Source organism: Elephas maximus, chromosome 23 (assembly GCF_024166365.1).
Source record: "Elephas maximus indicus isolate mEleMax1 chromosome 23, mEleMax1 primary haplotype, whole genome shotgun sequence".
NCBI lineage: Eukaryota > Metazoa > Chordata > Mammalia > Proboscidea > Elephantidae > Elephas > Elephas maximus.
In genome coordinates, this window is record NC_064841.1 from 17,540,580 (window position 1) to 17,567,499 (window position 26,920).

The 26,920-nt window shown below is 40.3% G+C and overlaps 1 protein-coding gene across 3 annotated transcripts in view; it reads left to right on the forward strand.

Moving 5' to 3' along the window:
• The window catches only part of GK5 (glycerol kinase 5), an 84,930-nt gene extending 69,638 nt beyond the window's left edge, over positions 1–15,292 (forward strand). The window contains exons 13-16 of one of the 3 annotated variants that reach the window (XM_049867242.1): positions 797–900; positions 1,759–1,818; positions 2,930–3,063; positions 7,913–15,292. In XM_049867242.1, coding sequence (XP_049723199.1) covers positions 797–900; positions 1,759–1,818; positions 2,930–3,063; positions 7,913–8,061 — 447 coding nt within the window. In that variant the 3' untranslated portion in view covers positions 8,062–15,292. Of the gene's footprint in view, positions 1–796; positions 901–1,758; positions 1,819–2,929; positions 3,064–7,912 lie in introns of those variants that run through there. The other 2 variants (XM_049867244.1, XM_049867243.1) reach the window with 2 other exon arrangements.
• Positions 15,293–26,920: the final 11,628 nt, after the last annotated feature.

Sequence of the window (26,920 nt, forward strand, 5' to 3'; positions counted from 1 at the left end):
ATAACTGCCAAATCACTGAGAATCATGGCCCAGCCAATTTGACATACAGTCTTAACCATCACAGTGCACCTGACCCAAGCCATAGTATTTTCAATTGCCTCATATGCATGCAAAAGCTGGACAATGAATAAGAAGATCAAAGAATTGATGCCTTTGAATTATGGTATTGGCAAAGGATATCAAATATACCATGGACTGCCAGAAGAACAGACAAGTCTATCTTGGAAAAAGTACAGCCAGAGTGCTCCTTGGAAGTGAGAATGGCGAGACTTCATCTCATATACTTTGGACATGTTATCAGGAGGGAACCAGTCCCCAGAGAATGACATCATGCTTGGTAAATTAGAGGGTGAGTGAAAAGGAAGAAGCCCCTCAAAGAGATGGATTGGCACTGTGACTGCAACAGTGGGCTCAAACATAGAAACGATTGTAAGTATGGCATAGGACCAGGTGATGTTTCGTTCTGTTGGATGTAAGGTTGCTATGAATCGAAACTGACTCAGTGGCACCTGTCAATAACAGCATGTGTTTCAGTCCCTTTTCTTGGTATGAGCTCAAACAGAAAGTATAGCCAAGTCCAACGTCTTTGACTCGGTCTTGCTTAAAACCTGTTAAAAAGTTGTTCTAATATTTGACATAATCTTTGGGCTATCATTTATTATTACATTATTTAACTCTAAACAAAGATCATTTTCTTCCAAATAATATTTTCGTCTAAATGGCTATATTTCTAATAATATTTCTTCAGGATATGTAATTTAGAATAAGACTGAGTTCTTATTATGTCTTACTTTAGGCTCCGTTGAATGACCCCTGTGCATGTGCCTCGTTCATGGGTTTAAAGCCTTCCACCAGTAAATACCATCTCGTACGAGCAATATTGGAGTCAATAGCTTTCAGGTACGAAAGCCTGCCCTAACCTGCCCCTTCCCCGTACAATGTTGCTATTTCTTTGATTGATTTGCTACTAAATTGGAAATGTCTTAATTTGTTAACCAAGGGTTTATTTACTGTTAGTTTAATTTATACTGTATATTTTTTTTGATGATGTAGTCTGTTCGTATTGCTCATTTCTTTGGAATCTTTTTTTTTCTTTTCTTTTCATATTTAGTAGTACCACTTAGGTTTGATATCTGAAAACTGAATGATTTTTTAATATCCATTTCTTAAGCATAACAGATTCAATATTTGGATGTCGAAAGGTTTGGGTGTATTTTTTCATGCAGGAGAGTTCAAACTAATAAGATTGAATTAGCAAAATTATTTTTATGCCTGTTTCTTGTGACCTTTTTGTGATGAGATAGGTGTAGGTGATTAAAAGTAAGAATGTGACTGCCATGAAGTATGGAACATTTGTAGTGTTTCAAATAAAATTTTCTGTGATTACAAAATGACTATTTTTACGTTTATTGAGTTCTACCAGCTGTTATTTATGGTACATCATCTTAATAGCTATCTATTAAATGGGCTGTTGCTTTAAATTTTTATTTGTAGAAAGAGTAGCTGATTAAATTTAGTTCTAATATAAAAATTAGCCTCTTTTTTATTAAGGCAAAATGCACAGGCCCTGAGGCCCCTGCTTGGTTGGACATCTGTTAGACAACTTCCAGCTAGCAGAATATATTTCTTTAATATCTTCCTTTGCATATTTTATAAATGTAATGTAAAAAAATAGTTTTTCTTTTTCTAGATCTGCATAAAAAAAAGTATTATTGTGGTATTTATTTCCTCTAAATAGTTGTCTTGTTTTTCAACTAGAAATAAACAGTTATACGAGGTGATGCAGAAAGAGATCCATATTCCTGTAACAAAAATCCGGTATGTATATGTTGCTTTTATACTTTCTGTCCCTGGGTGGTGCACAGAGTTAGTGCATTCGGCTGCCAGCTGAAAGGTTGGCAGTTTGAGCCCACCCAGAGGTGCCTCAGAAGAAAGGCCTGGCAATCTGCTTCTGAAAAATCAGCCATTGAAAACCCTATGGAACACAGTCCTACTCTGACACACATGGGGTTGCCGTGAGACGGAATCAACTCGATGATTATTCTTTATTTCTAACAAATTGGATTAGAAGTTAGGCTTTAAATTTCTGAGACTTAAATTCTTATGTATAAAGTTCATTTTGAGTTCATTATGGTGACAAGTAAATTATGTTTAAGGTTTATTCCCTAAAAGCATTATTAGAGGTGCTGTGATTTGGGGGAGTAAGCATTATCCTTCAGTAAAGGAAAAAAAGCAAAGTTTGGAGTCAGCGTCTGCCTTTAAACCCAGACCACCCCTTTCCTTTCTGTGAGTTGGGGCTCAGTTCCCTTGCTGGTAAGGTGAGCGAGTTAACTCGGAGAACCTGATACAGGCCGTAGAACCCGCGAGGCATTCGCTAAGTGGTAGCTGCTTTTAGTATTTTGCTATTGCAATCATTCATGATCTCAAAGAGATCCGACGCCTCCCCCCTTTGCAACAAAAGTCTTGGTCGTAGGAATTTGGAGAGAAAAGGAAAGCTAATTTCAGATTTATGGAGAATACAGCACTTTATGAAATTTGGGAGGATCTTAGTACTCAGATTTATATTATGTAGATCTTTAAAAATTGGTTTTTTCAGATGTGTGGGTATCCTTTTGGCATGAAAACATCAGATTTCTGATTTCTTTGCTGAAATGTCCAGATGAATTTTTATTTTGAACTGGTGTTGCAGAACAAACTGGGCAGGTAGGAAAATCGTTGGGAAGAATCAGGGGAAATGTTTAAATAATTACCCCCAGTAAGGCCTTCTGTCTGCAGGTCAGTGCTAAGTGATATAATTTTGGAATTAAAAATTAAACTTATAAAATAAAATCAAGGATTTAAGAAAATTGTCTGGCCCACTTCAAAAGAATTAATGATGCTTTTATGCTTTGGCTGCAGTGATTGATGTTCCTTTTCTTGCTCCCCGCAGGGCAGATGGAGGAGTCTGTAAGAACAGTTTTGTCATGCAGATGACCTCAGACCTGATTAATCAGAATATAGACAGATCCGTTCACATTGACATGTCCTGCCGAGGTGCGGCTTCTCTAGCTGGCCTTGCTGTTGGTATGTGTCGATTTTGTAAAAACAAGGACTTTATCTTGTAAACTATTTCTGACAGAGTTCATTTCTCTTCCCAAATCTCAAAATTATAGAAAGGGTCTGGAAAGCATTGGTGTCCCTTAATCTACAACAACTCATTGTTGTCAGTTGCCATTTAGTTGGCTCCAGCTTAAATTATGGCGACTTCGTGTACAACAGAACAAAACATTGCCCAGTCCTGTACTGTCTTCACTATTGTTGGTATGCTCGAGTCCATTGTTGCGGCCACTGTGCATTTTGAGTGCCTTCCAACCAAGGAGGCTCATCTTCCGGCACTATATTGGACAGTGTTCTGTTATGATGCATAGGGTTTTCATTGACTAATTTTCAGATGTAGATTGCCAGGCCTTTCTTCCTAGTCTGTCTTAGTCTGGATGTTCCGCTGAAACCCGTCCACATATGCATATTGTTCGCAAAAACCCCTGTGACCTCCTGCTGGTGGGACTGGTTGTCCCTCTTCCATCTTCACTTTACTCCTTCAGTCAGGATTCAAATAGCCGATCTTTTGATTAGCAACCGTAGCACTTAACCACTGCGCTACCAGAACTCCAGAGGAAACATGAGAAGAAAAATATTCTCAGCTGCTTTGGTCTCTAGCAAAGGAGGATCCCTGATTAAGCTTTCTGGGTAGATATGCTTGTCTGTGTTAGTAGAAACCACTCAATTATTTATTGAACAACATTTGTGAGCACCTTTTACATGACAGTTACTGTTAGGAAGAAAGAGGTTAAAAGACATAGTTCCTGCCCTCTGGTGGGAGTAGATGGACAGATCAACTGATTATGAAACTTGTAATAAACCCAATGGTCAGCAAGTGGTGTAGGCTATCCAGGGGAGTTGATGTGGCCCACTTGTGAAGGAGTTACAGCCAGCCAGGTGACAAGAACATAAGAGGTGGGTGGTCCAACAGAAAAAGCTGCTCACACAAAGGTACTGCGTCATTAAGAGAAGCAAGCGCTGTATGATGAGGACAAGGGGAGGCTGGAGAGATACGCAGAGGTCCAGCTCTGGCGGGCTCCTCTTAAGGAGAGGTTTGGACTTGATCCTGAAGACTTAGAAGAACCCCTGAAGAATTGTAAGCAGGAGGGCAACATGGACGGATCTGGGCTGAGCAGATGACCTTGACCCTTAGTGAAAGGATTAGCGGGGAAGGATACAGAGCATCGAATTAGGATGCTCTCTTGGAAACTGGATGATGCCTGGGGACACTGGAAATATTTTAATGTGTTCCTGTATGGAGGGGTCAGTGTTCTGTGCCACAAAACAGGAAAAGGATATTTTACTGTGAAAAGTTTAAAGCTAATATTAAAGTCTCTTAAAGTTAGAGATCCAAAAAGCATGAAATCTGGGTAAATTCAACTTAAACTTCATTCTAATACAAATTTGATAATTATGCATAAAAGTACATTTATCCCTCTCATTTGTTCATTGATTAATGTTTGATTAATTCAAGTTGAAAAAATAAATTTCCATTAAATAATCAGTCCCATTGGCAAAGGTAGCTACTTCGATTTCTTTGCATATTTCATTCAGATTCTATAAATTTAATGTATGTGATCTTTTTCAAATGCTTGTTAAAACAAACGAGAACCATAGCAAGGAAAACCTTCTCAAGGTCTTAAAGCAACACTTGTAAATTGAATAAATTAAACTTATAATTAGGGTAAATCAAGTTCTCATAAGCGCTCTAATATTGTTTATTCAGTTAATCAAATGTTTCTGCACTTTTCACCTTATATGATTAAATGTGTCATACTCTATTAAACATTTTAAATACTTTAAATAATAAACACATGCAGATTATCCCTGCACGTAACACAATAAATGGCTTGAAGTTTTATTTACTTTGTTATGCCTATATTTTCAAACTTTTTCTGTACAAAGAAATATAACTAACTACAGGGAGCAGTTTTACCGTCTCAGAAAAGCTGAGGTGTCTGTTGGGATTGCTTCTCTCTCAGAAATTTGAAATCTGAAGTCTATGCATATACTCTGTCTTTTAGAAACTCACCCAGAAATGGGGGCCTGTTCTAGACATATTTAATGAAATGATGTTTAAAATATATACACCTTAAAAATATAAATATTGAATTCAGGAAATAAGGATTTTAAGAACATAGTTATTTTCTTGGCTAGATTTATCAAACCATAGAGCACTGATGAAAACAATTTTTAGTCTTTTAAAACATCTATAAATTAATGTACTTTTAAAATGTAGATACTCGAAAATGCTCACTTCATAAATAAGGAAGGAATGTGTCTTGACAAAAAATTTTTAAAAAAATATGTGTTAGCTTGTTTATTGCTAAGAGAAAGGAACACTTGTAGACTATGTTAAAACTTCTGTGTAGGGGATTTGAGTCAGGTTTATTAACAAGACCTGTATGATTTCAGACTATTTGTAATCATAATTATAAATGTGTTCTTATGTTTTCATTATAAATCACATGGTTCTGTTTGTAAGGAACAATTTATGGTAGAACTACGGTATGATTTTGAATTGGAATTTAAATGTTGTTATGTTGTTAAACTCATTGCTGTCCACTGGATCCCGACTTATAGCCACCCTATAGGACAGAGTAGGACTGCCCCCCGCTAGAGTTTCCAAGGAGCGGCTGGTGGATTCCAACTGTCATCCTTCTGGTTAGCAGCCAAAAGCTTAACCACTGTGCCACCAGGGCCCTTGTTATGTTGTTAGGTGCTGTCAAGTCAGTTTTGACTCACAGTGACCCCATGTGACAGAGTAGAACTGCCCTGTAGGATTTCCAAGGCTATAACCTTTACCCATCAACTCTACTTTGAGGAGGCAGCTCTTCCCCAGTCATCTTTTGAGTGCCTTCCAACTTGGGAGGCTCATCTTCCAGCACTATATCACACAATGTTCCGCTGCTATTCATAAGGTTTTCACTGGCTAATGCTTTTCAGAAGTAGACTGCCGGGTCCTTCTTCCTAGTCTGTCTTAGTCTGGAAGCTCAGCTGAAACCTGTCCTCCATGGGTGACCCTGCTGGTATCTGATTACCAAGTAGCGTAGCTTCCAGCATCACAGCAACACACAAGCCCCCACAGTACGACAAACTGCCGATGTCAGATGGATCCTGGCTGAAAGCAGAGAATACCAGAAGGATGTTTACCTGTGTTTTATTGACTATGCAAAGGCATTCGACTGTGTGGATCATAACAAACTATGGATAACACTGAGAAGAATGGGAATTCCAGAACACTTAATTGTGCTCGTGAGGAACCTTTACATAGATCAAGAGGCAGTTGTTCGGACAGAACAAGGGAATGCTGATTGGTTTAAAGTCAGGAAAGGTGTGCGTCAGGGTTGTATTCTTTCACCATACCTATTTAATCTGTATGCTGAACAAATAATACGAGAAGCTGGACTATATGAAGAACAGGGCATCAGGATTGGAGGAAGACTCATTAACAACCTGCGATATGCAGATGACACAACCTTGCTTGCTGAAAGTGAAGAGGACTTGAAGCACTTACTAATGAAGATCAAAGACCACAGCCTTCAGTATGGATTACACCTCAACATAAAGAGAACAAAAATCCTCACAACTGGACCAATGAGCAACATCATGATAAACAGAGAAAAGATTGAAGTTGTCAAGGATTTCATTTTACTTGGATCCACAATCAACAGCCATGGAAGCAGCAGTCGAGAAATCAAAAGACGCATTGCATTGGGCAAATCTGCTGCAAAGGACCTCTTCAAAGTGTTGAAGAGCAAAGATGTCACCCTGAAGACTAAGGTGCGCCTGACCCAGGCCATGGAATTTTCAATCACATCATATAAATGAATAAGGAAGACCGAAGAAGAGTTGACGCCTTTCAATTGTGGTGCTGGCGAAGAATATTAAATATACCATGGACTGCCAAAAGAATGAACAAATCTGTCCTGGAAGAAGTGCGGCCAGAATGCTCCTTAGAGGCAAGGATGGCGAGACTGCGTCTTACATACTTTGGACATGTTGTCAGGAGGGATCAGTCCCTGGAGAAGGACATTATGCTTGGCAAAGCACAGGGTCAGCGGAAAAGAGGAAGACCCTCAACGAGGTGGATTGACACAGTGGCTGCAACAATGGGCTCAAGCATAACAATGATTGTAAGGATGGCTTAGGACCGGGCAGTGTTTTGTTCTGTTGTGCATAGATAGGGTCGCTATGAGTCAGAACCGACTCGACAGCACCTAACAACAAAAACAACAACCTTTACCGGAGCAGATCATCAGGCCTTTCTCCCACAGAGCTGCAGGGTGGGTTTGAAATGTCAACCTTCCTTTTAGCTGCTGAGTGCTCAACCATTGCACTCTCAGGGCTCCTTTAGAATTTAAATAAGTTGTATGAAATGCTATAGTTTGAAAAAGAAATTCTTATATTAATTCCCAGTATTAGATTTTATGCATATCCCATCACTTACCTCAAGATGTGTGACAGAAATCTTAATTTATTTTCATTGTGTAAAAAGAAAATTTACTATTTCTTACTTGAGTTTTCTTTTTTTTGAATGGTAAGTCATGAAATTAAATGATGGCAGAATGTGGCTGCTTCAGAAGTGACCCGGTGTCCTGCCACACAGGAAGAAAGCTGGAAAGTTAAAAACAAAAGATTTTATAATCTTGGTTTATTTATTTCCAGGAATATTCAAACTTACAAAATTCAAATGCAACAAAATATTTGGATTGCACTTTAAAATAGTAGCTGTTTTCCTTTGTACCAGTTCATGTAGAGTTGTGGATAAACTAGATGGACTCATTATTTGCCTTAAAGTTAGAGAATAATTTTTTTTTTTTTTAATCTATAGGGTTTTGGACTGACAAGGAGGAACTAAAGAAACTGAGGCAAAGTGAAACGGTTTTCAAGCCACAGAAGAAATGGCAAGAATATGAAATGAGTATGGAAAACTGGGTCAAAGCAGTGAGACGCTCCATGAATTGGTATACAGAGATATAGCCCTAAATAAAATGGCGGGACCTAGAGATGGCATGCTTACGGGATGTGCTGATGAGACAAAGCTCAGGGATACGCAATTCTACAATGACTGAGTAGAGAAGATTTAAGATGAGCTTCACTACCTGAGAGAAAAAGCACTGCTTTTTGGAAAAGCCAATAAACAAGCAGAAAAAAGGCATATTTTTAAAATCCAAACCTTAGTAAGACTGATACAGCAGCAGTGCCTCAAAACTTCTGTGTCTTCTGTTTTGTAGCAAATTCGAAAGTACGTCAACCATTTCTTACCATATTTGGGCAGTTATGGAGCCTCCTCCTTTTTATACTTAGGTCGACAGTGCATGTGAGCACAGTTGTTCAGTATCTGAGCTAATAGTTCCGAATCAAGCACCATTCACATTTTGTTCCAAAATTATGTGGAAAGTATTTCCTTTAATTTTCTAAAATTAAGTGGGCTATTGGAAGTCCACATAACTAAAAACAAAGAGTAACGGAGGAAATGTAGAATTTGAAACATCAATGTTTTATGTTTAAAGCCATAACTATTCAATATCCAATTAGGAGCTCAGTAGATCCCTCTCAGAGAAGCTTGCTTGCTAGTCAGTACTTTCCTTTACTGACCTTAAAGACACTGCCTTAATTTTGCCTTGTTCAAGGAAAATGAGCATTGTTTATGTATTGAAAACACTGAAAAAATATTTTTATTTAATTAATGAATTGAAAAAGGGTTTTGATTCTTAAGGAACAAAAATACTGTTTGTTTTCCTTTGCAAATTGTATTTCTTTCAAAAACTTCTGGCTTAAAACATAACATTCCCCCCCCCTTTTTTTTTTTACAAAATGCAGGTGGTTAACATAAATTTTGTCCTTCTTTTCTTTATCTTTCATAGTTGTTGAGATACTTAAGTGTCATTTATTTTGATTAAGGTTCTAATTGACAGAGTTTAATTTGAAGAAAGTGCCCTAATTTATTGATGACTTAAGATTTGCCTTCATTGCGGTATTTTACTTGTCCTTGTATCTTTTTGATGTTTGTCCAGTCTCCTCACCTCTCTGAGATAAGTGCAATGGGTGGTTGACACATATCTCAGGGACGGAAGTGTATTTATGCTAATGATGCCCTCTGACCACTGAGTCAGAGACCCACAGAGGGGAGCCCGGGCCGTGCCACTTTCTCCAGCTCTGGTGGCACGTGGAGGGGTACCATTTGTGAGTTGCTTCAGGCTGGGTGTAGAATTGACCGCCTTTCAATGGGTTCTCCTGTTATCTGCCCCTCCATATATTTGGAGTAGGTTCCAGTTGGATTTGCAGCAATAGTGAATTTATTTCCCTCTCAGTCAAGCTCGATCACACTAAGTCCGGTTTATGGAATCAGCTGGTAAATTACAATGTAGCTAAAGAGTGACTTTTACAAGGAATTTCGTTGTTGGCTGTTACGTATATCCATTTCAGAGACAGTTAGAACTAGAGGACAAATTCCATTTTTGCAAATTCCATTTCAGTGAACTTCAAGTGTCTTCTTAAATTATTAATTGTTTTGATGGGGGTATTTAGCAAATACGTAATTGAGACTTGGAAACATGCTTGCTGAGTTAGGGGTGTTTTTGTTTACTTGTTAAATCAGATCCCATCATCATCATATAGTTTCTTCATTCTTTCTTTTTTACATTTTTTTTTTTTTAATTGTGCTTTAGGACCAGACCGAATGGTCTGACTGAGACTAGAAGGACCCTGGAGGTCATGGTCCCGAGACCTTATGTTAGCCCAAGCCACAAACCATTCCCAAAGCCAACTCTTCAGACAGGGATTGGACTGGACTATGGGATAGAAAATGATAATGGTGAAGAGTGAGCTTCTTGGGTCAAGTGGACACGTGAGACTATGTGGGTAGCTCCTGTCTGGAGAAGAGATGAGAGGGCAGAGCGGGGCAGAAGCTGGCTGAATGGACACGAAAATAGAGAGCGGAGGGAAGCAGTGTGGTGTCTCATTAGAGGGAGAGCAACTAGGAGTATATAGCAAGGTGTATATAAGTTTTTGTAGGAGAGACTGACTTGGTTTGTAAACTTTCACTTAAAGCACACTAAAAATTTTTTTTTAAATTGTGCTTTAGGTGAAAGTTTACAAAGCAAATTAGTTTCTCATTAAACAGTTAATACACAAATTGTTTTGTGACATTGATTGCTAGCCCCATGATGTGTCAACACTCTTCGCTTCTCCATCCCGGTTTCCCTTTGTCCAGTTTTTCTGTCTCTTCCTGCCTTCTCTTCTTTGCTTTTGGGCTGTTGTGCCCATTAGTCTTATACACATGATTGAACTATGAAGCACATTCCTCACGTGTGTTATTGGTGGCCCTACATACCTGTCTAATCTTTGGCTGAAGGGTGAACCTCAGGAGTGACTTCAGTACTGAGATAAAAGGGTATCAGGGGGCATACTCTTGGGGTTTCTCTAGTCTTTGTCAGACCAGCAACCCTGGTCTTTGTGTGTGTGTGTATGTGTGTGAATTTGAATTTCATTCTACGTTTTTCTCCTGCTTTGTCTACGACCCTCTATTGTAATCCTTGCCAGAGCAGTCGGTGGTGGTAACCAGGCATCATCTAGTTGTTCTGGTCTCAGTCTGGTGAAGGTTGTGGTAGTGGTGGTCCATTAGTCCTTTGTACTGATTTGTCCCTTATGTCTTTGGTTTTCTTCATTCTCCTTTGCTTCAGCAGGGATTCTTTTTACATTATTTTTACAAAGCTTAATTAGTGACCAACTAAGGGCTTTCCTGTCAAAGCCCTGTGAAAGATGCTCTGTTGCTATTCCTTATAGGCTGTATCTCAGTGGGTGTGATTTCATAGGATATAATTGTGTGTATGTGTGTGTGTATACACTAAATTATAATATTATTAATATCTAAAAGTGTGTTAACTCACTTCTTTTTCTACATTCTTCTTTCTCAGCATATAACCACCACAAAATAAAGGATAAATCTAAACACTTTTAGATGCTATGGGGAGATAACTTTGTTTAAATATCTCATTGGAATTAAGCATCTCCTAAAAACACAGTGGCTAATTTTTTCTTCCTGTGTAAGTCTAGAAGATACTCTTTTATTTTAATATTTCTGCCAGTCTTAGTGTCAGAATTTAGTAAATCTTTTGTCAGATTTGGCCAAAAGCAGAAATGTGGCCACATTTACTTTTGTGGCTGTGGAAGTAGTTGATAATCAAAATCAACTGAGTAAAAGAAAATTGCCCTTTCCATCTTTCAAGTTTATTTTTCATTTTTATGCTAACATTTGTAAGTCTTTTTTTTTTTTTTTTCTGTACTACTCGTTGCCATTGGGCCGATTCTGACTCATATTTCTCAGTACACTTTATTTTCCCTTTAAGGATCCATCAGATATTTGTCCGAGAGTCCCACCTAGCTCATCAAGGGGGAAAATGTTCCTTTACAATTCATCTTAAAATGGTACTAATTGCTTTCATATTGTAGACTTACTGATTTTTAAATCTTTTATATCCAGCTGTGATACAGTTTCTCAACTATTAACATTCTAGACCAAAAAATTCTTTGTTGTGTGTGGGGTTGGGGGCTGTGCTGTGCATTGTAGGAAGTTTAGCAGCATCCCTGACCTCTACCCATTTGCTGCCAGTATCTTCCTTCCAGTTGTGACAACCAAAAATGTACCTCACGCACTGCCAGGTGCTCCCTGGGAGGCAGGACTGCTCTCAGTAGAGAACCACTTATATTAGAAGGTATTGGAAGAAATCATTGCACGTAGCATGTCTATCATGTCTCTTTTCTCTGTGCTGCATTTTGTTAGGAAACTGTTGTTAGCCAGAAGAGAGAGTCCTACATTAAAATAGAATTTCTATTTTTCAGTCTAATGGAGCAAAAAAAATACCTCATGTTGTAATTGTCTTCTGAATTTTTTGTCCACTCACCCCACCCTGTGTGCCTACCCCGTTTCCTCACCCGCCCCATCCGCCCACCTCCACCACCCCCATGGACTTAGCAGAGCACGAGTTCAGGATAGGATTAATGTATTACGCAGAGTTGGCAAAGGGTCATCTTTGATTTGATCTGCTTTTTTGTTTTCTTTTTGTCTCTGAATAAACTAGATGATTACTCTCTGTACCTGCCTTATGTGCAAGCCTCCGCCAGGCTGCAAGTGCCTTGAAAGCAGGAACCGTGTCTACTTCCACAGAACTTAACACTGTGCCTTCATGTTTATAGAATGAGGTTTTCTTTTTTTATGTTTTAGGTGCACTTTTTTTGTATATGCATTTTATCCTTGGGGTTACATAGGTTGATAGGGAGTAGTTTATACTTATTGCAAGTAAATAAGTAAAATAAGTTTCTGTTGGATTAAGAAAGACTGCTGTGTTAAGGGAGCCCTGGTGGTGCAGTGGTTAAGAGCTTGGCTACTAACCAAGAGGTTGGCAGTTCAAATCTACCAGCCACTCCTTGGAAACCCAGTGGGGCAGTTCTACTCTGTCCTGTAGGGTCTCTATGAGTCGGAATCAACTCGACAGCAGTGGGTTTGGTTTTTGGTTTATGGTATTATGACAGGAACCCTTGTAACGCAGTGGTTAAGTACTCAGCAGCTAACCAAAAGATCAGCAATTCAAACCCATCAGCCACTCCACAGGAAAAAAGGCCTGGCGATCTGCTCCCATAAAGATTATAGCCTAGGAAACCCTATGGGGCAGTTTTACTTTGTCATATAGGGTTGTTGTAAGTGAGAATTGACTCAACGGCAACAAACAACAGCAACTATATTCTTTAAATGTTTCTGTTTGCAAATGTGTAGAGATACACATGCATTCATACACATAGCTATATTAACTTTTCAAGTTATAATTGAAGCCATTCTGTTTACAGGTTTTATGTATTTGGCTGCAGGTAGCTGACAGAGATTGAACCATAAAAGTGCCAAATACACAGGTGCTATAGGGTCTCAGTGAGTCAGAATTGACTTGACGGCAATGGGTTTGATTTTTGGGGGGAAAAAACCTTCAGAAATAATCCCTTCTGCAAGGGATTTACCTGGGGCCCAGCCTTTGATTAGAAGTAGTCTAGCCCAAGAGCCTGGCAAAAATTCTAGAATTCTTTGAGGGGAGACGGTACCTATACCCTGGGGTTTTTGGACCTTAAGTGATTCTAGAGTCATCCCAGATAACCTAAAACCCAAAAAACTCATTGCCATAAAGTCAATTCCGACTCATAGCAACCCCATAAGGCAACCCTAAAAGATTCTGAATCCCTTTGGGAAATTTAGATCATGTTTCTCAATAAGAATTAAAAGCCCAAAACATACCCCGGGTCTTTAAGACCTACCTGGTCCCAGAATCACCTTCTTGTATACCCAAAGCCAGTCATATAGCTCAAACTAGACAAAAAGGGTAGCCCCAAAAAGTCAAACAGGTGACCCTGAATCAATTGATTTTTTAGTTTTGGAGCCTCATAGCCTCATAAATATTTTGGCACCAGCATCTATTCCAAGCTTAGCACTGGCTGTATTGTCACTGTGTTCCCATGGGACCACTGTCACTAGAGGAATGCAGTTACAATCTTGGGAGCCGGGTAGATAGAGGCAGGCACCTGCAGAGTCAGATATTTCTGAAATTCTCTGCTGTCGGTAGAGGCTTGCATGTTGCCATGATGCTGGACAGGTTTCAGTGGAGCTTCCAGACTCAGACAGACTAGGGAGAAAGGCCTGACGATCTACTTCCAGAAATCAGCGGGTGAAAACCCTATGGTTCCGTTAGGTGTGGGATTGCCATGAGCTGGGGACTGACTTGATGACAGCTAACAACAGCAACAATGAAGCGGCTATGTGTAGACAGGTATCTATATTATTTAGAAAAGAAGTGATGTAAGGGTTCCACTTTAAATGAGCCAACTCTTTATATAAGAAACTGTCAGACCGTTCCCAGAGTAGCTGTACTGTTTTACATTCCCACCAGCAATATGTGCGTGATCCCGTTTCACTGCATCTTCACCAGCATTTGGTGTTGTTACTATTTTTTATTTTAGCTATTCTGATAGATGTGTAGTGATATCTCTTTTGTGGTTTTAATTTGCATTTCCCTTTTTAATGGCTAATGATGTTGTTGATCTGCTTTCATGTGCTTATTTTCCATCCCTGTATCCTCTTCAGTGAAATGTCTGTTCATATATTTAGTCCATTTGTTAGTTAGATTGTTTGTTAAATGAGCCATATCTTTAAATGAATATCTTTTTTTTTTTAATCAGCCCAGTGACTTAAGAAGTCATTAAGTAGGATTTTCAAATCTTTCTAATGTATAAAGCATTTTGAACATGATTTTATAATATACTGAGCCGAAGAAGTCTTCAGAGTTCATCTGTTCTCATTATATAATGTGGTACTAATACTGTGTAATGGCAAAATTTTCAAAGACTCCTCTGCTTTAGAATGTTTAAATAGAGTATAAAGATATATATTTTATATACACTGATAATGTTTCTAAACTTTTTATTTAAAATAAGCTGATTTGTGTATATGTTTCAGAATGGTTTTGTGGAAAATTAATTAGAAATTTTCATATTTGTGCAAAATGGTAAATACTAGATCCCAATTCATGTACATCAGTAAATTCATAGTCTTATTTCTCCGATTGCCTTATATCTACAAATATCACAGTTTTATTAAATAGTCATTGAGAACCTCACGAACTGTTGTTGAGATCTGTATGTAAAATCTAGGCTGCACAGCTGTAGAAATATTTGTCATGCCTGTGGGAATTTTATCCTTAACTTTTTGTCTACTTTAATTTTAGATTTGCGTTTTAAATTTTACCAGGAAATTCTTATTAAAATATTGTTTCCTGTTTTGGCTTCAACACATTAAGGACATAGAGAAATAAGCATATATTGACTACAGCTATGATCAGAGAAAAAAGGTTTTAGGCAACCCTGCCTCTTTAGATTCTGTTAGGCTTATTATCCTATGGCCTACATTATTGCATAAGGGAAATTACTAGAGAAGAGGGTTAATTCTTTGTGGTGGGGGAAAAGATGATATAATTTGTTGGGAAAATGGGCTATATTTTCAAGTATTTGGAAAGATTATAACTGACTGGACGAAAAAGTAATTTCAAATACAAATGTGATGGAATTAGCCTAGCAGTTTTTCAAAAATCTCTTTCTGAAAATTATAACCTTAAAATCATTTGGGAAACTACAATGAAACAGGCTATGATTGATTGACACCTATTGATGTATTAAAGTCATTTTTAATTTATTGTTTCTCTGTTCAGTGCTTCCGTTCACACACATATTTAGCAACAACCATACGGTGGAGGATTCAGTCCCATAATCAGGAGGTAAGGAAGGTGGAGTCAGAACTCTAAATCAACTTTTGAGACTTCTCTAACACAACAATACCAGAAGCTGGGGAATGGAAGGGCCATAAAATACTTTGACTATCAGCTCATTGTTAGGCAGATTTTGTGATAAAAGGCACACCACGGTCATACTGCAAATGGTCTAGAAAGCCAAACACGCACCACAGATGAGTGTGGCCAGACTAGATAAAAAAAAAAATATATAGTAACGCCTTAACTGAGAAAGTGTTAACAGTGACGAGGTACCAGGAGTCAGAAGGAGCCTCTGCATCAGAAACATGGAGTTCTTTACCTTGTGCCCGTGTGTTACCACGTCCCAAACAATGATGGATCCAGACAGCAATGGCGGCAGCCTGGGCAGAGCAGACTCAGTCAGCAACTTGATTCCAGGTGGTCCCATCAGAGAGTGGGCTCTTACCATGGGCAACTGCATGAGGGACCCAGATGGTTCTATCAGCTGCCACGATTTGTTTCTACAGTCTGTGGCCTCAAAGAGTAGTGGCTTTAATCTGCCAGTCTGTGGCTTTCCAAGTGGCAGACTAAACAGCTAGGACATTAGCAACAGCCCAAGAGTCGGTAAAATGTAACAAGGTTCATCCAGGGAGCTATTGGCTAGAGCTGTGGGCACAGTCTTGAGTTGAGCCCATTGAGTGGCCACGTCCGCTTTCTGTCCTGCGTTGCCAGCAGTGAGGTTGAACAGCCACGGCAGCCCAGGTGACAACATTGGGTTTCAGCTTAGCAAACCACCCGTGAGCCAGGCCCAGATATTTAGGGGAACCTCTGTGAATGGAAGGCCCTATCAAACCGGCAGCGTTGCTTCACATAATGAAATGGGGGGATAAAGTTTCCCTCAAAGGGTTATCTGCCACTTTTTCATATCAAGAGACCACTGGACAAGGCCCAGTTCTTAACATACTGTTTTCATTTGACAAGCAGGACTTTGGGGTCCTTCCCATCTTGTTAGTCATCAACTCTGAATTTATCTGTGCCAAAATGGAAACATCAGGCTGAGCAGTCACAGAATTTTCATGGCCAGGCATTCAGTTTTGACAAAAGCCCCGTAACAAGCTGACACAAAAACTAAAAACCTAAACCCGTTGCTGTCGAGTCAGTTCCAGCTCATAGCAACCGCATAGGACAGAGTAGAACTGTCCCATAGGGTTTCCAAAGAGTGGCTGGTGGACCCGAACTGCCAACCTTTTGGTTAGCAGCTGTAGCTCTTAAGCAAGCTGATAGATGCTTTTTAAAAGGGGAGTGTACCTGATAGCCGTGTTAGGGAAGCAGTAAGTCCAAAACCCTACGGGGTGCTCCAGGTGAAGGCTGCCTCCCCTTACCAGAAGCTGCAGTCAGTGAAATCATCAGTCACACAGACTTGTAGCTCAAAGGGGTCACTAGGCTTGGAGGGGGCCTCAAAAGTGTAGAGTATGTCACTGCTTGCTGGATAGCTTCCAACACAGCCTGTTAACATGGACCCCACTCAAAGCGTGCTCATTTTTGAGTTAGCTAACAAAAAGGACCGAGTAGAATGCCCAAGTCTGGCACACACTGTGTCCACTACCCAAAAAGTCCAATACAGTGCCAGACCTTTTATGGTTGGTGTCAGAAGAAACAGCAATTTTTCCTTGATTTTCAAAGGGATTGAGCAGATAATGGGACTGCCTATGTAGTTCCAAGGAACTTTACTTGCCTACCTGACTTCTGAAATTTGTCAAGGTTTATCAGGCACTCCAACACAGGGGATAACACTGCAGTCAAAGCCATTAGGCTGAGGCTTCTGACTTCCAAACCAGCAGGACATCATCTATATAGTCAAAGCTGTGGACGTCAGAGGGCAGAGGCACTCACACTAAATCCTGACCCACCCACTGGTGGCAAATGGCGGGGGAGCTTATACCTCTAGCACTTCTCTCCATGTGTCTCTCTCCCATTGCAAGAATCCCCTGTGGCACTCTAGGACAGGAAGTACAAACAGATGACATATAAATTCTGTGTGCATCAGTGGTAGCATCAACAGCAGGACATTAAATTGGCCCAAAGATCCCCACCCACGAGGTCATATTGGCTTACCTTCCCCATAGAGAACCCTATCTAAACCCCAACTCTGTGGGACCAGGCAGGATGGTGACTTGGGCACCTAAATCCAACAAAGCCATAAAAGTTTGAGTTTCTCCCCTCCCGGAAGTTTCTTAGCACATGCAGGCAAGTGTGTATGGCCTTTGGTCCTCCTAGGGTCAGGGAGACCTTGCCCTTAGTCCTAATCATCTTTCTCCTAAAAAGCAGGGGAGGGTGGGAGAGAGAGGGAGAGATGATGAGTGTAGAGAGACCAAGCAACTCCTGTGCCAGTAAGTAAGGTTCTGCCTTTACTTCCAGTTTCCAGCAACTGTGAGCAGCTGCATGGCTCAACCAAAAGAACTTCTAATGTTTTGGGTTCATCCAAAGCTATGTATCCTCATTTCCTATACTGTATTACTTATTTTAGCTTTAAGGGCTTTTTGTCTTAACTGCAGCCACATTGCTTTTCCGTGGTGCTGTGGTACTTGCTCCCCATTGTCATAACATCCCTTCCTCCTCTCACCCAGAGGAAAGTGAGCAACAGCCAAAAGCACTATTTCACAGTTTGTTTTAATCATCTCTCTCTTTGCTCAACCTGTAAACATTCCTTTGTGGTGGGACAGTAGAGGACCCTTATACCCACCACTTGGGCAGAAAGATCCTAGGGAGTTATATCCCTTCACCCAGCCCCCAAGAACCCCTGTCCTCTCTCTTCCAAAAATTCAGGTCTATCAGCATCCTAGCTGCATCCTCAAATACTGTCAAGAACTGTGAAAGGTTTGAGATTTTACCCCACTTGAAAGCTAACAAGTTAGTCTCCCACAGTTTCGTGGATCCTGGCAGAAGACACAAGATTCCTGGATCGGAGATTAAGGACTTTACTACTCATTACATAGCAACATCGTGAGCTTCATCTTCACATTGGTCCTTGCCCCCAAAGCCCTTACACAGAGCTTCCAGATTGATGCTGTGCACACACTGGGTTTGCCTTGTAGCCTGAGGAACCTCAAGCTTAGGAAACTTGAGTCTTTTATAACAGGCTGCAAGCAAACCTGCCCGATGTTTGCCCTAGAGGAAATTATTTTTATTATATTGGACAGTAATCAAAACTGTCCTCTGCTCTGGAGGGAGACACTACCTCTATCCTACCATGAAGGCTACATTGCCTCTGCTTGAAGACAAGCAGACATGCCAAAGGCCCATGTAAAATTGTCTCCCAATGATAAATTCCTCATCTTGATTGTGATGATGATTTCATGGATATATATGTACATTAGTATTCAAATTATTCACTTTAAACGTGTACAGTTCATTGAATGTCAGTTATACCTCAATGCAACTGGGGGGAAAGTTTTGCTACTCCAATTTGCTGTAGGGAGTAGCAGCCTCAGCATCACTTAGGTGCTTTTTCAGAAAAGCAGAATTACAGGCCTCATCCAAGACTCACTGCATCAGAATCTGTATTTTAAGAAGATCCTCTGGCATTTAGTTTTTTTAACTTTTTATTTTGAAATAATTTTATTTGACTTAACGGAAAGATTGTAAAAGATTGTACAGAACCCTATACGTACCCTTCACCTAGCAGCCCCTAATACTAACATCTTACACAACCACAGCACAATTATTGAAACCAGTTAATACAGTAGTATTAACTAATCTACAAAAAAAAAAAAAAAAAGAAACCCCACTGCCCAACTCAGGACAGAGTAGGATTGCCCCCAGAGGGTTTCCAAGGCCACAAATCTTTATAGGAGCAGACTGCATCTTTCTTCCCACAAAGCACTTAACCAATGCAGCACCAGGGCTTGTAACTAATCTACAGACAGACCTTATTTAAAATTTGCCGGTTTTGTAACTAACGTCCCTTTTCTAATCCAGGATCCCACGTTGCATTTCATTTTCATGTCTCCTTACTCTCCTCCAATCTGTGACGTTCCTCAGTTTTACTTTTTTCATGACCTTGACATTTTTTAAGAGTATTGGGCAGTTCTTTTACAGAGTGCCTCTCAGTTGGGTTTGTCTGATGTTTTCTCATGATTAGATTGTGGTTATGCGTTTTTCATCAGAATATTACCAAAGTGATGTGGCCATCTCAGTACATCCTATCAGGTAGTAAATGATGTCAGTATGTCTTATTCCAGGTAATAGGTGACCTCAGTCACTTCGTGAAGGTAGTGTCTTCCAGGTTTTTCCATGTAAGGTTGCCATTTCCTCTGTTGTAGTTAATAAGAATCTTGTAGGGAGATACTTCAAGACTAGGCCTGTATCCTGTTTCCCATCACACTTTCACTCACTAGTTTTAACATCCATCAGTGGTTCTCACCTGCAACAATCATTACCATGGTGTTTGTCTAATAATGATTTTCTATTTCCATGTGTCTTTATAGTTATTCTGACTCATATTAGCAACCCTATAGAACAGAGTAGAACTGCCCCATAGGGTTTCCAAGGAGCAGCTGGTAGATTCAAACTGCTAACCCTTTGGTTACCAGCCGAGTTCTTAACCACTGCGCCACCAGGGCTCCTTTCTTTGTTACTGAGTTATTTATAACAGTTTTAGTCATGCCTTGTGCTCCACTTCACATCCTCTTGGCCCATATTTTTACTCCAGATAATGTTGCATCAACCAGCTGCCCAGGTATCACCTGCCAGCACCTTGCCTTACTATATCTCCTATTATCTGAGCTGAATTTCTCTGCCTCTCAGCTTGGAATACTTGTATGAACCCAGTCTGCTGTTTTCTCCCATGTAGAGTAACTTTTAAACAATGGAATAGGGAGCCAGTTATAAACATGACCCTCTCCCATCCCTTAGAAGGTCCCTAAGTGGTACGGACAGTTCGCACTGCGTTACTAACCTAAAGGTTGGTGGCTTGAACCCACTCAGCAATGCCATGAAAGAAAGGCCCAGTGATCTGTTTCCTTTAAGATTTTTATCATGACTTTGACATAACCAAGAAAACCGTATGGAGTGTCACTCTGTAACACATAGGGTCACCATGAGTGGCAGTCAACTCGAGGGCAACAGGTTTGGTTTTGGTTCCCATCCTTCAAGGGTACAATTCTGAAGTGTGTTCTTCCCAGCTTCTAGGAGAGCCTCCTGCAGGCTTCCAGGAGCGATCATCGCAATACCGTATTCTTGGACTGCCTTTCCTTCCTTTGTGTTTCATGCTTTCTGGTCCCCGACTCCTGTTCCTTGGTATCATTTCCCCAAATAAACCATCTGTCTGTAAGAATTTGTTTCAGGAGTGGGAGTCACAATGGAGAAACAGCTAAGATCTGTGCATTACCAGTTGTTAAATATTTTGACTCTCACCCCATACATAATTTAAGATCTTATGGGAAATTACACATGCATCAGATTTTGTAATAAGGAAAAAAAAAGGTAAACAACACAAATGCCTATCAAAAAAAGAATGGATTTATGTAAATTTTATCATTTTCAGAAAATGATCCCCTTTAGCTGGTTAGGTAACCCTGGTGGTGTAGCGGTTAAGAGCTATGACCGCTAACCAAAAGGTCAGCAGTTCAGATCTACCAGATGCTCTTTGGAAACCCTATGGGGCAGTTCTGCTCTGTCCTACAGGGTCACTGTGAGTCAGAATCAACTCAACAGCAATGAGTTTGGGTTTGGTTTTGTTCATTAAGGCAGATGAATCCTCAAACACAATGTTGAGCAAAAAAAATAATTTGCAGGTAAATATTAGTTTGATGTGAAATATACAAAGTTCAAAAACATGTGAAACTAAACAATATATTGTTTGGAAATACATACATATGTATTACAATGATAAAGAAAACAATGGAATGATAAAATTCAGGATGGGGTTACTTTGGACAGGGAAAGACAGAGGGAGACATTCAGAGGGGCACACGGGGTCCAGTGGTGTTGCTAATTCCATTTTTTAAGGGTTTATCATTATTCCTCATACCTCAAATTAACTGTACATTTTTAGGATGAATAAAATACTTTGTCCGAAAAAGGGTTTTAGGTTTGATATTAAGAAGAGGTACCTTATTCTTAAGAGTGATTGTGAAATACTTCCACTACCCTAATAAAGTAATTCTGAGGGAATTCCAAAGACTTGATTCTACTCTGTCCTATTAAGGTGACTGAACTGCACACAGTAGGACTGTCTTTGGAAGATAAGTCTTTGACTTAATGCTTTCTTTGAAGTATTCTTTCTTTTGTCAGTCTCTGACAGAACTTTTTATATGACTGAAAAAGTGTCACTGAGGACCTTGTTGCTTAAAGTGTGGTGTTTGGCCAGGCAGCACCAGCATCACTTAGGAGCTTGTTGGAAATGCCAAACCTAACCTCCCACCCCCACCCTAGAGTCCCTGGTTGGGGGCGGGGGAGTGCAATTGGTTAAGAATTTGACTACTAGCCAAAAGCTTGGTGGTTTGAACACACCCAGAGGCGCCTTGGAAGACAGGCCTTGTCAATCTGCTTCTGAAAAGTCACAGCCTTGAAAGCCCCTTCGAGCAGTTCTACCCTGCACACGTGGGGTTGCTGTGAGTCAGAATTAACTGGACTAACAATCAACCGGCAACTTACAACAGGCCCCACCCCCGACCCACAGAATCAGAATTTGAATTTTAACAAATTCCAAGTGATTTTTGTGTGCATCAACGTTTGAGAGGCACTAATCCAGGAGTCCTTTAAACGCACCTACAGAAAGCACCAGATTTAGATAGCTGCCATGAAATTGACTCTGACTCATACAACAGAACAAAATGTCGCTGGGTCCTATGTCATCCTCAGAATCATCGGTTGTTCGCTGTGGCAGCTATTGTGCCAATCCACCTCACCAAAGGTCTCCCTTGCTCTTGCTGGCCTTCTTCATCAAACACGATGTCCTCCAACAGTGACTGCTCCCTCCTGATAATATATCCAAACCACGTAAGTCAGACAACTGTTGTGATCCATAACATTTTCATTGGCTAATTTTCAGAAGTAGATTGCTAGACCTTTCTGCCTAGTTTATCTTAGTCTGGAAGCTCTGCTGAAACCAGTCCACCATGGGTAACCCTGCTGGTATTCGAAATATTGGTAGCATAGCTTCCAGTATCACAGCAACATGCAAGCCACCACAGCAGAACAAACTGACAGACGGGTGGTGGAGCATCAGATTTAGATGGGGCAACCCATCAGCCACTCTGCGGAGAAATATGTGGCAGCCTGCTTCCATAAAGATTTACAGCCTTGGAAATCCTGTGGGGACAAGTTCTAGTCTGTCCTATAGGGTTACTATGAGTTGGAATTGACTCCATGCCTTGGAGTCCATGCGTGGTACAAATGGTTACACCCCCTCTGCCGATAATCAGTAGGATGGTGGCTCATGTCCACCCAGAGATGCCTCAGAAGAAAAGCCTGGTGATCTACTTCAGAAAAGTCAGCCATTGAAAAAAGCCTACGGAGCACAGTTCTACTCTGACACACACTGGGTCTCCATTAGTTGGGGTCAGCTCGACAGCAACTGGTTGGTTTAAATGAACCCTCCAGGAAGGGGGCAGCATGTGGAAATTCCTCACGTTAAACTGTAAGGAATCCCCCTCTTTGCTATTCTGTGGCCTGCATATTTACGAGTGGGAGAGACTTTGTTTGTTTATACCTTGTCTCCTCCTTCCAAGATGGGCTGGACTGTGGCACTCTCATCCATTCAACAAAAACTTATTGAGCTTCTCTTGTGCACTGGGGATGTTGTTGTAGTTAGGTGCCATTGACTCAGTTCCGACTCATAGCGACCCTATGCATAACAGAACAAAACACTGCCTGGTCCTGCGCCATCCTCACAATTGTTGCTATGCTTGAACCCATTGTTGCAGCCACTGTGTCAATCCATCTCGCTGAGGGTCTTCCTCTTTTTCGCTGACCTTCTACTTTACCAAGCATGATGTCCTTCTACAGGGATTGATCCCTCCAGATAACATGTCCAAAGTGTGTAAAACACAGTCTCGCCATCCTTGCTTCTAAGGAGCATTCTGGTTGTACTTCTTCTAAGACAGATTTGTTCATTCTTTTGGCAGTCCATGGTATATTCAATATTCTTCGACAACACCACAATTCAAAGGTGCCAGCTCTTCTTCGGTCTTCCTTATTCATTGTCCAGCTTTCGCATGCATAGAAGGCAATTGAAAACACCATGGCTTGAGCCAGGCACACCTTAGTCCTGAAAGTGACATCCTTGCTTTTCGAAACTTCAAAGAGATCTTTTGCAGCAGATTTGCCCAATCCAATGCATCTGTTGATTTCTTGGCTGCTGCTTCCATGGGTGTTGATTGTGGATCCAAGAAAAATGAAATCCTTGACAACTTCAATCTTTTCTCCATTTATCATGATGTTGCTTATTGACTCAGTCATGAGGATTTTTGTTTTCTTTATGTTGAGGTGCAATCCATACTGAAGGCTGTGGTCTTTGATCATCAGTAAGTGCTTCAAATCCTCTTCACTTTAAGCAAGCAAAGTTGTGTCATCTGTATAAGGCAGGTTGTTAAAGAGTCCTCCTCTAATCCTGATGCCCCATTCTTCTTCATATAGTCCAGCTTCTCAGATTACTTGCTTAGCATATAGATTGAATAGGTATGGTGAAAGGATACAACCCTGAAGCACACCTTTCCTGACTTTAAATCATGCAGTATCCCCCTGTTCTCTTGGAATGACTGCCTCTTGGTCGAGTACAGAGTCCTCATGAGCACAATTAAGTGTTCTGGAATTCCCATTCTCCACAATGTTATCCATAATTTGTTATGATCCACACAATTGAATGCCTTTGCATAGTCAATAAAACACAGGTAAACATCTTTCTGATATTCTCTGCTTTCAGCCAGGATCCATCTGACTTCAGCAATGATATCCCCGGTTCCACGTCCTCTTCTAAATCCGGCTTGAATTTCTGGTAGTTCCCTGTCGATATACTGCTGCAGCCACTTTTGAATGATCTTCAGCAAAATTTTCCTTGCATGTGATATTAATGATATCGTTCAATAATTCGCACATTCGGTTGGAGTACCTTTGGGAATAAACATAAATATGGATCTCTTCCAGTTGGTTAGTCAGGCAGCTGTCTTCCAGATTTCTTGGCATGAGCAAGTGAACACTTCCAGCGTTGCATCTGTTTGTTGAAACATCTCAACTGGTAGTCCATCAATTCCCGGAGCCTTTTTTTTTTTTTTTTTTTTTTTGCCAATGCCTTCAGTGCAGCTTGGACTTTTTCCTTCAGTACCATCAGTTCCTGTTCATTTGTTACCTTCTGAAATGTTTGAATGTCAACCAATTCTTTTTGGTATAGTGATTCCGTGTATTCCTTCCATATTCTTTTGATGCTTCCTGTGTCATTTAATATTTTCCCTGTAGAATTTTTCAGTATTGCAACTCGAGGCTTGAATTTTTCTTCAGTTCTTTCAGCTTGAGAAATGCTGAGCATGTCCTTTCCTTTGGGTTTTCTATCTCCAGGTCTTTGCATATGTCATCGTAATACTTTGCCTTCTCGAGCTGCCCTTTGAAATCTTCTGTTCAACTCTTTTACTTCATCATTGTTTCCTTTTGCTTTAGCTACTGGATGTTCAAGAGCAACTTTCAGAGTCTCTTCTGACATCTATTTAGGTCTTTTCTTTCTCTCCTGTCTTTTTAACGACCTCTTGCTTTCTTCATGTATGATGTCCTTGATGTCATTCCACAACTTGCTGGTCTTCAGTTTTTAGTGTTTAATGCATCAAATCTGTTCTTCAGGTGGGATACATTCAAGGTCCTACTTTGGCTTTCGTGGAAAAACCCAGTAACCCAGTGCCGTCGAGGCTTTCATGGACTTGTTCTAATTTTCTTCAGTTTCGACTTGAACTTGCGTATGAGGAATTGATTGTCTGATCTGCCCCCGGCTTTGTTCTGACTGATGATATTGAGCTTTTCCATTGTTTCTTCCTATAGATGTAGTCAATTTGATTCCTGGGTATTCCATCTGGTGAGGTCCCTGTGTGTACTTGCCGTTTATGTTGGTGAAAAAGGTATTTGCAATGAAGAAGTCACTGGTCTTGCAAAATTCTATCATGTAATCTCAGCATCATTTCTATCACAAAGGCTATATTTTCCAACTACCGATCCTTCTTATTTGTTTCCAACTTTCGCATTCCAATCATCAGTAATTATCAGTGCATCCTGATTGCATGTTCAATCAATTTCAGACTGCTGAAGTTAGTAAAAATCTTCAGTTTCTTCATCTTTGGCCTTAGTGATTGGTGGGTAAATTTGAATAATAGTCGTATTAATTGGTTTTCCTTGTAGGCATATGGATATTATTCTATCACTGGCAGCGTTGTACTTCAGGATAGATCTTGAAATGTTCTTTTTGATGATGAATGTGACACCATTCCTCTTCAAGATATCATTCCCGGCATAGTAGACCATATAATTGTCCAATTCAAAATGACCAATCCCAGTCCATTTCAGCTCACTAATGCCTAGGATATCGATATTTATGCATTCCACTTTATTTTTGACAATTTCCAGTTTTACTAGATTCATACTTCGTATATTCCAAGTTCCAATTATTAATGGATGTTTGTAGCTGTTCTCATTCTGAGTTGTGCCACATCAGCAAATGAAGGTCCCCAAAACTTGACTCAATCCACATCATTAGGGTTGACTCTACTTTGAGGAGGCAGCTCTTCCCCCATCATATTTTGAGTGACTTCCAACCTGAGGGGCTTATCTTCCAACACTGTTATCAGACAATGTTCAGCTGCTATTTATAAGGTTTTCACTGGCTAATTCTTTTAAGAAGTAAACTGCTGGGTCCTTCTGCCTAGTCTTAGTCTGGAAGCTCAGCTGAAACCTGTCCACCATGGGTGACCCTGCTGGTATTTGAATACCAGTGGCGTAGCTCCCAGCATCACAGCAACACACAAGCCCCCAGAATATGACAAACAGACTCGTGCAGGAAGCACTAAGAATACTATGGTGAATATGATGACATGGCTCCAACTATCAAGTAGCATACAGTCTAATGGTATGCAACATAAACACCAAATGAGTAATTGCAAGTTTGATGTATGTTAGAAAGACACGCAGAGTTTTACAGTAACAGCTGACGAGGGGGAGACAAGGGAAGCTTTTCTGGAGAAAGTGTTGTTTAAACTTAGACAAGAAGGCACGTGTAGGTGGGGTGTGGGTGAATTGGGGTGTCTTAGTTATCTAGTGCTGATATAACAGAAATACCACAAGTGGATGGCTTTAACAAACAGAAGTTTATACTCTCAAGGTTTAGGAGGCTAGAAGTCCAAATTCAGGGCACCCGCTCCAAGGGAAGGCTTTCTCTCTGTCAGTTCTGTGGGAAGGTCCTTGTCATCAATCTCCCCCTGGAGGTCAGATGATCAGGAGCCAGCTGCAGGAGCCAGAGTGAGCAAAAGCCAAAGAGCTTTGTCAGAAAATCCATCTATGTTGGATGCAGACCACATTTC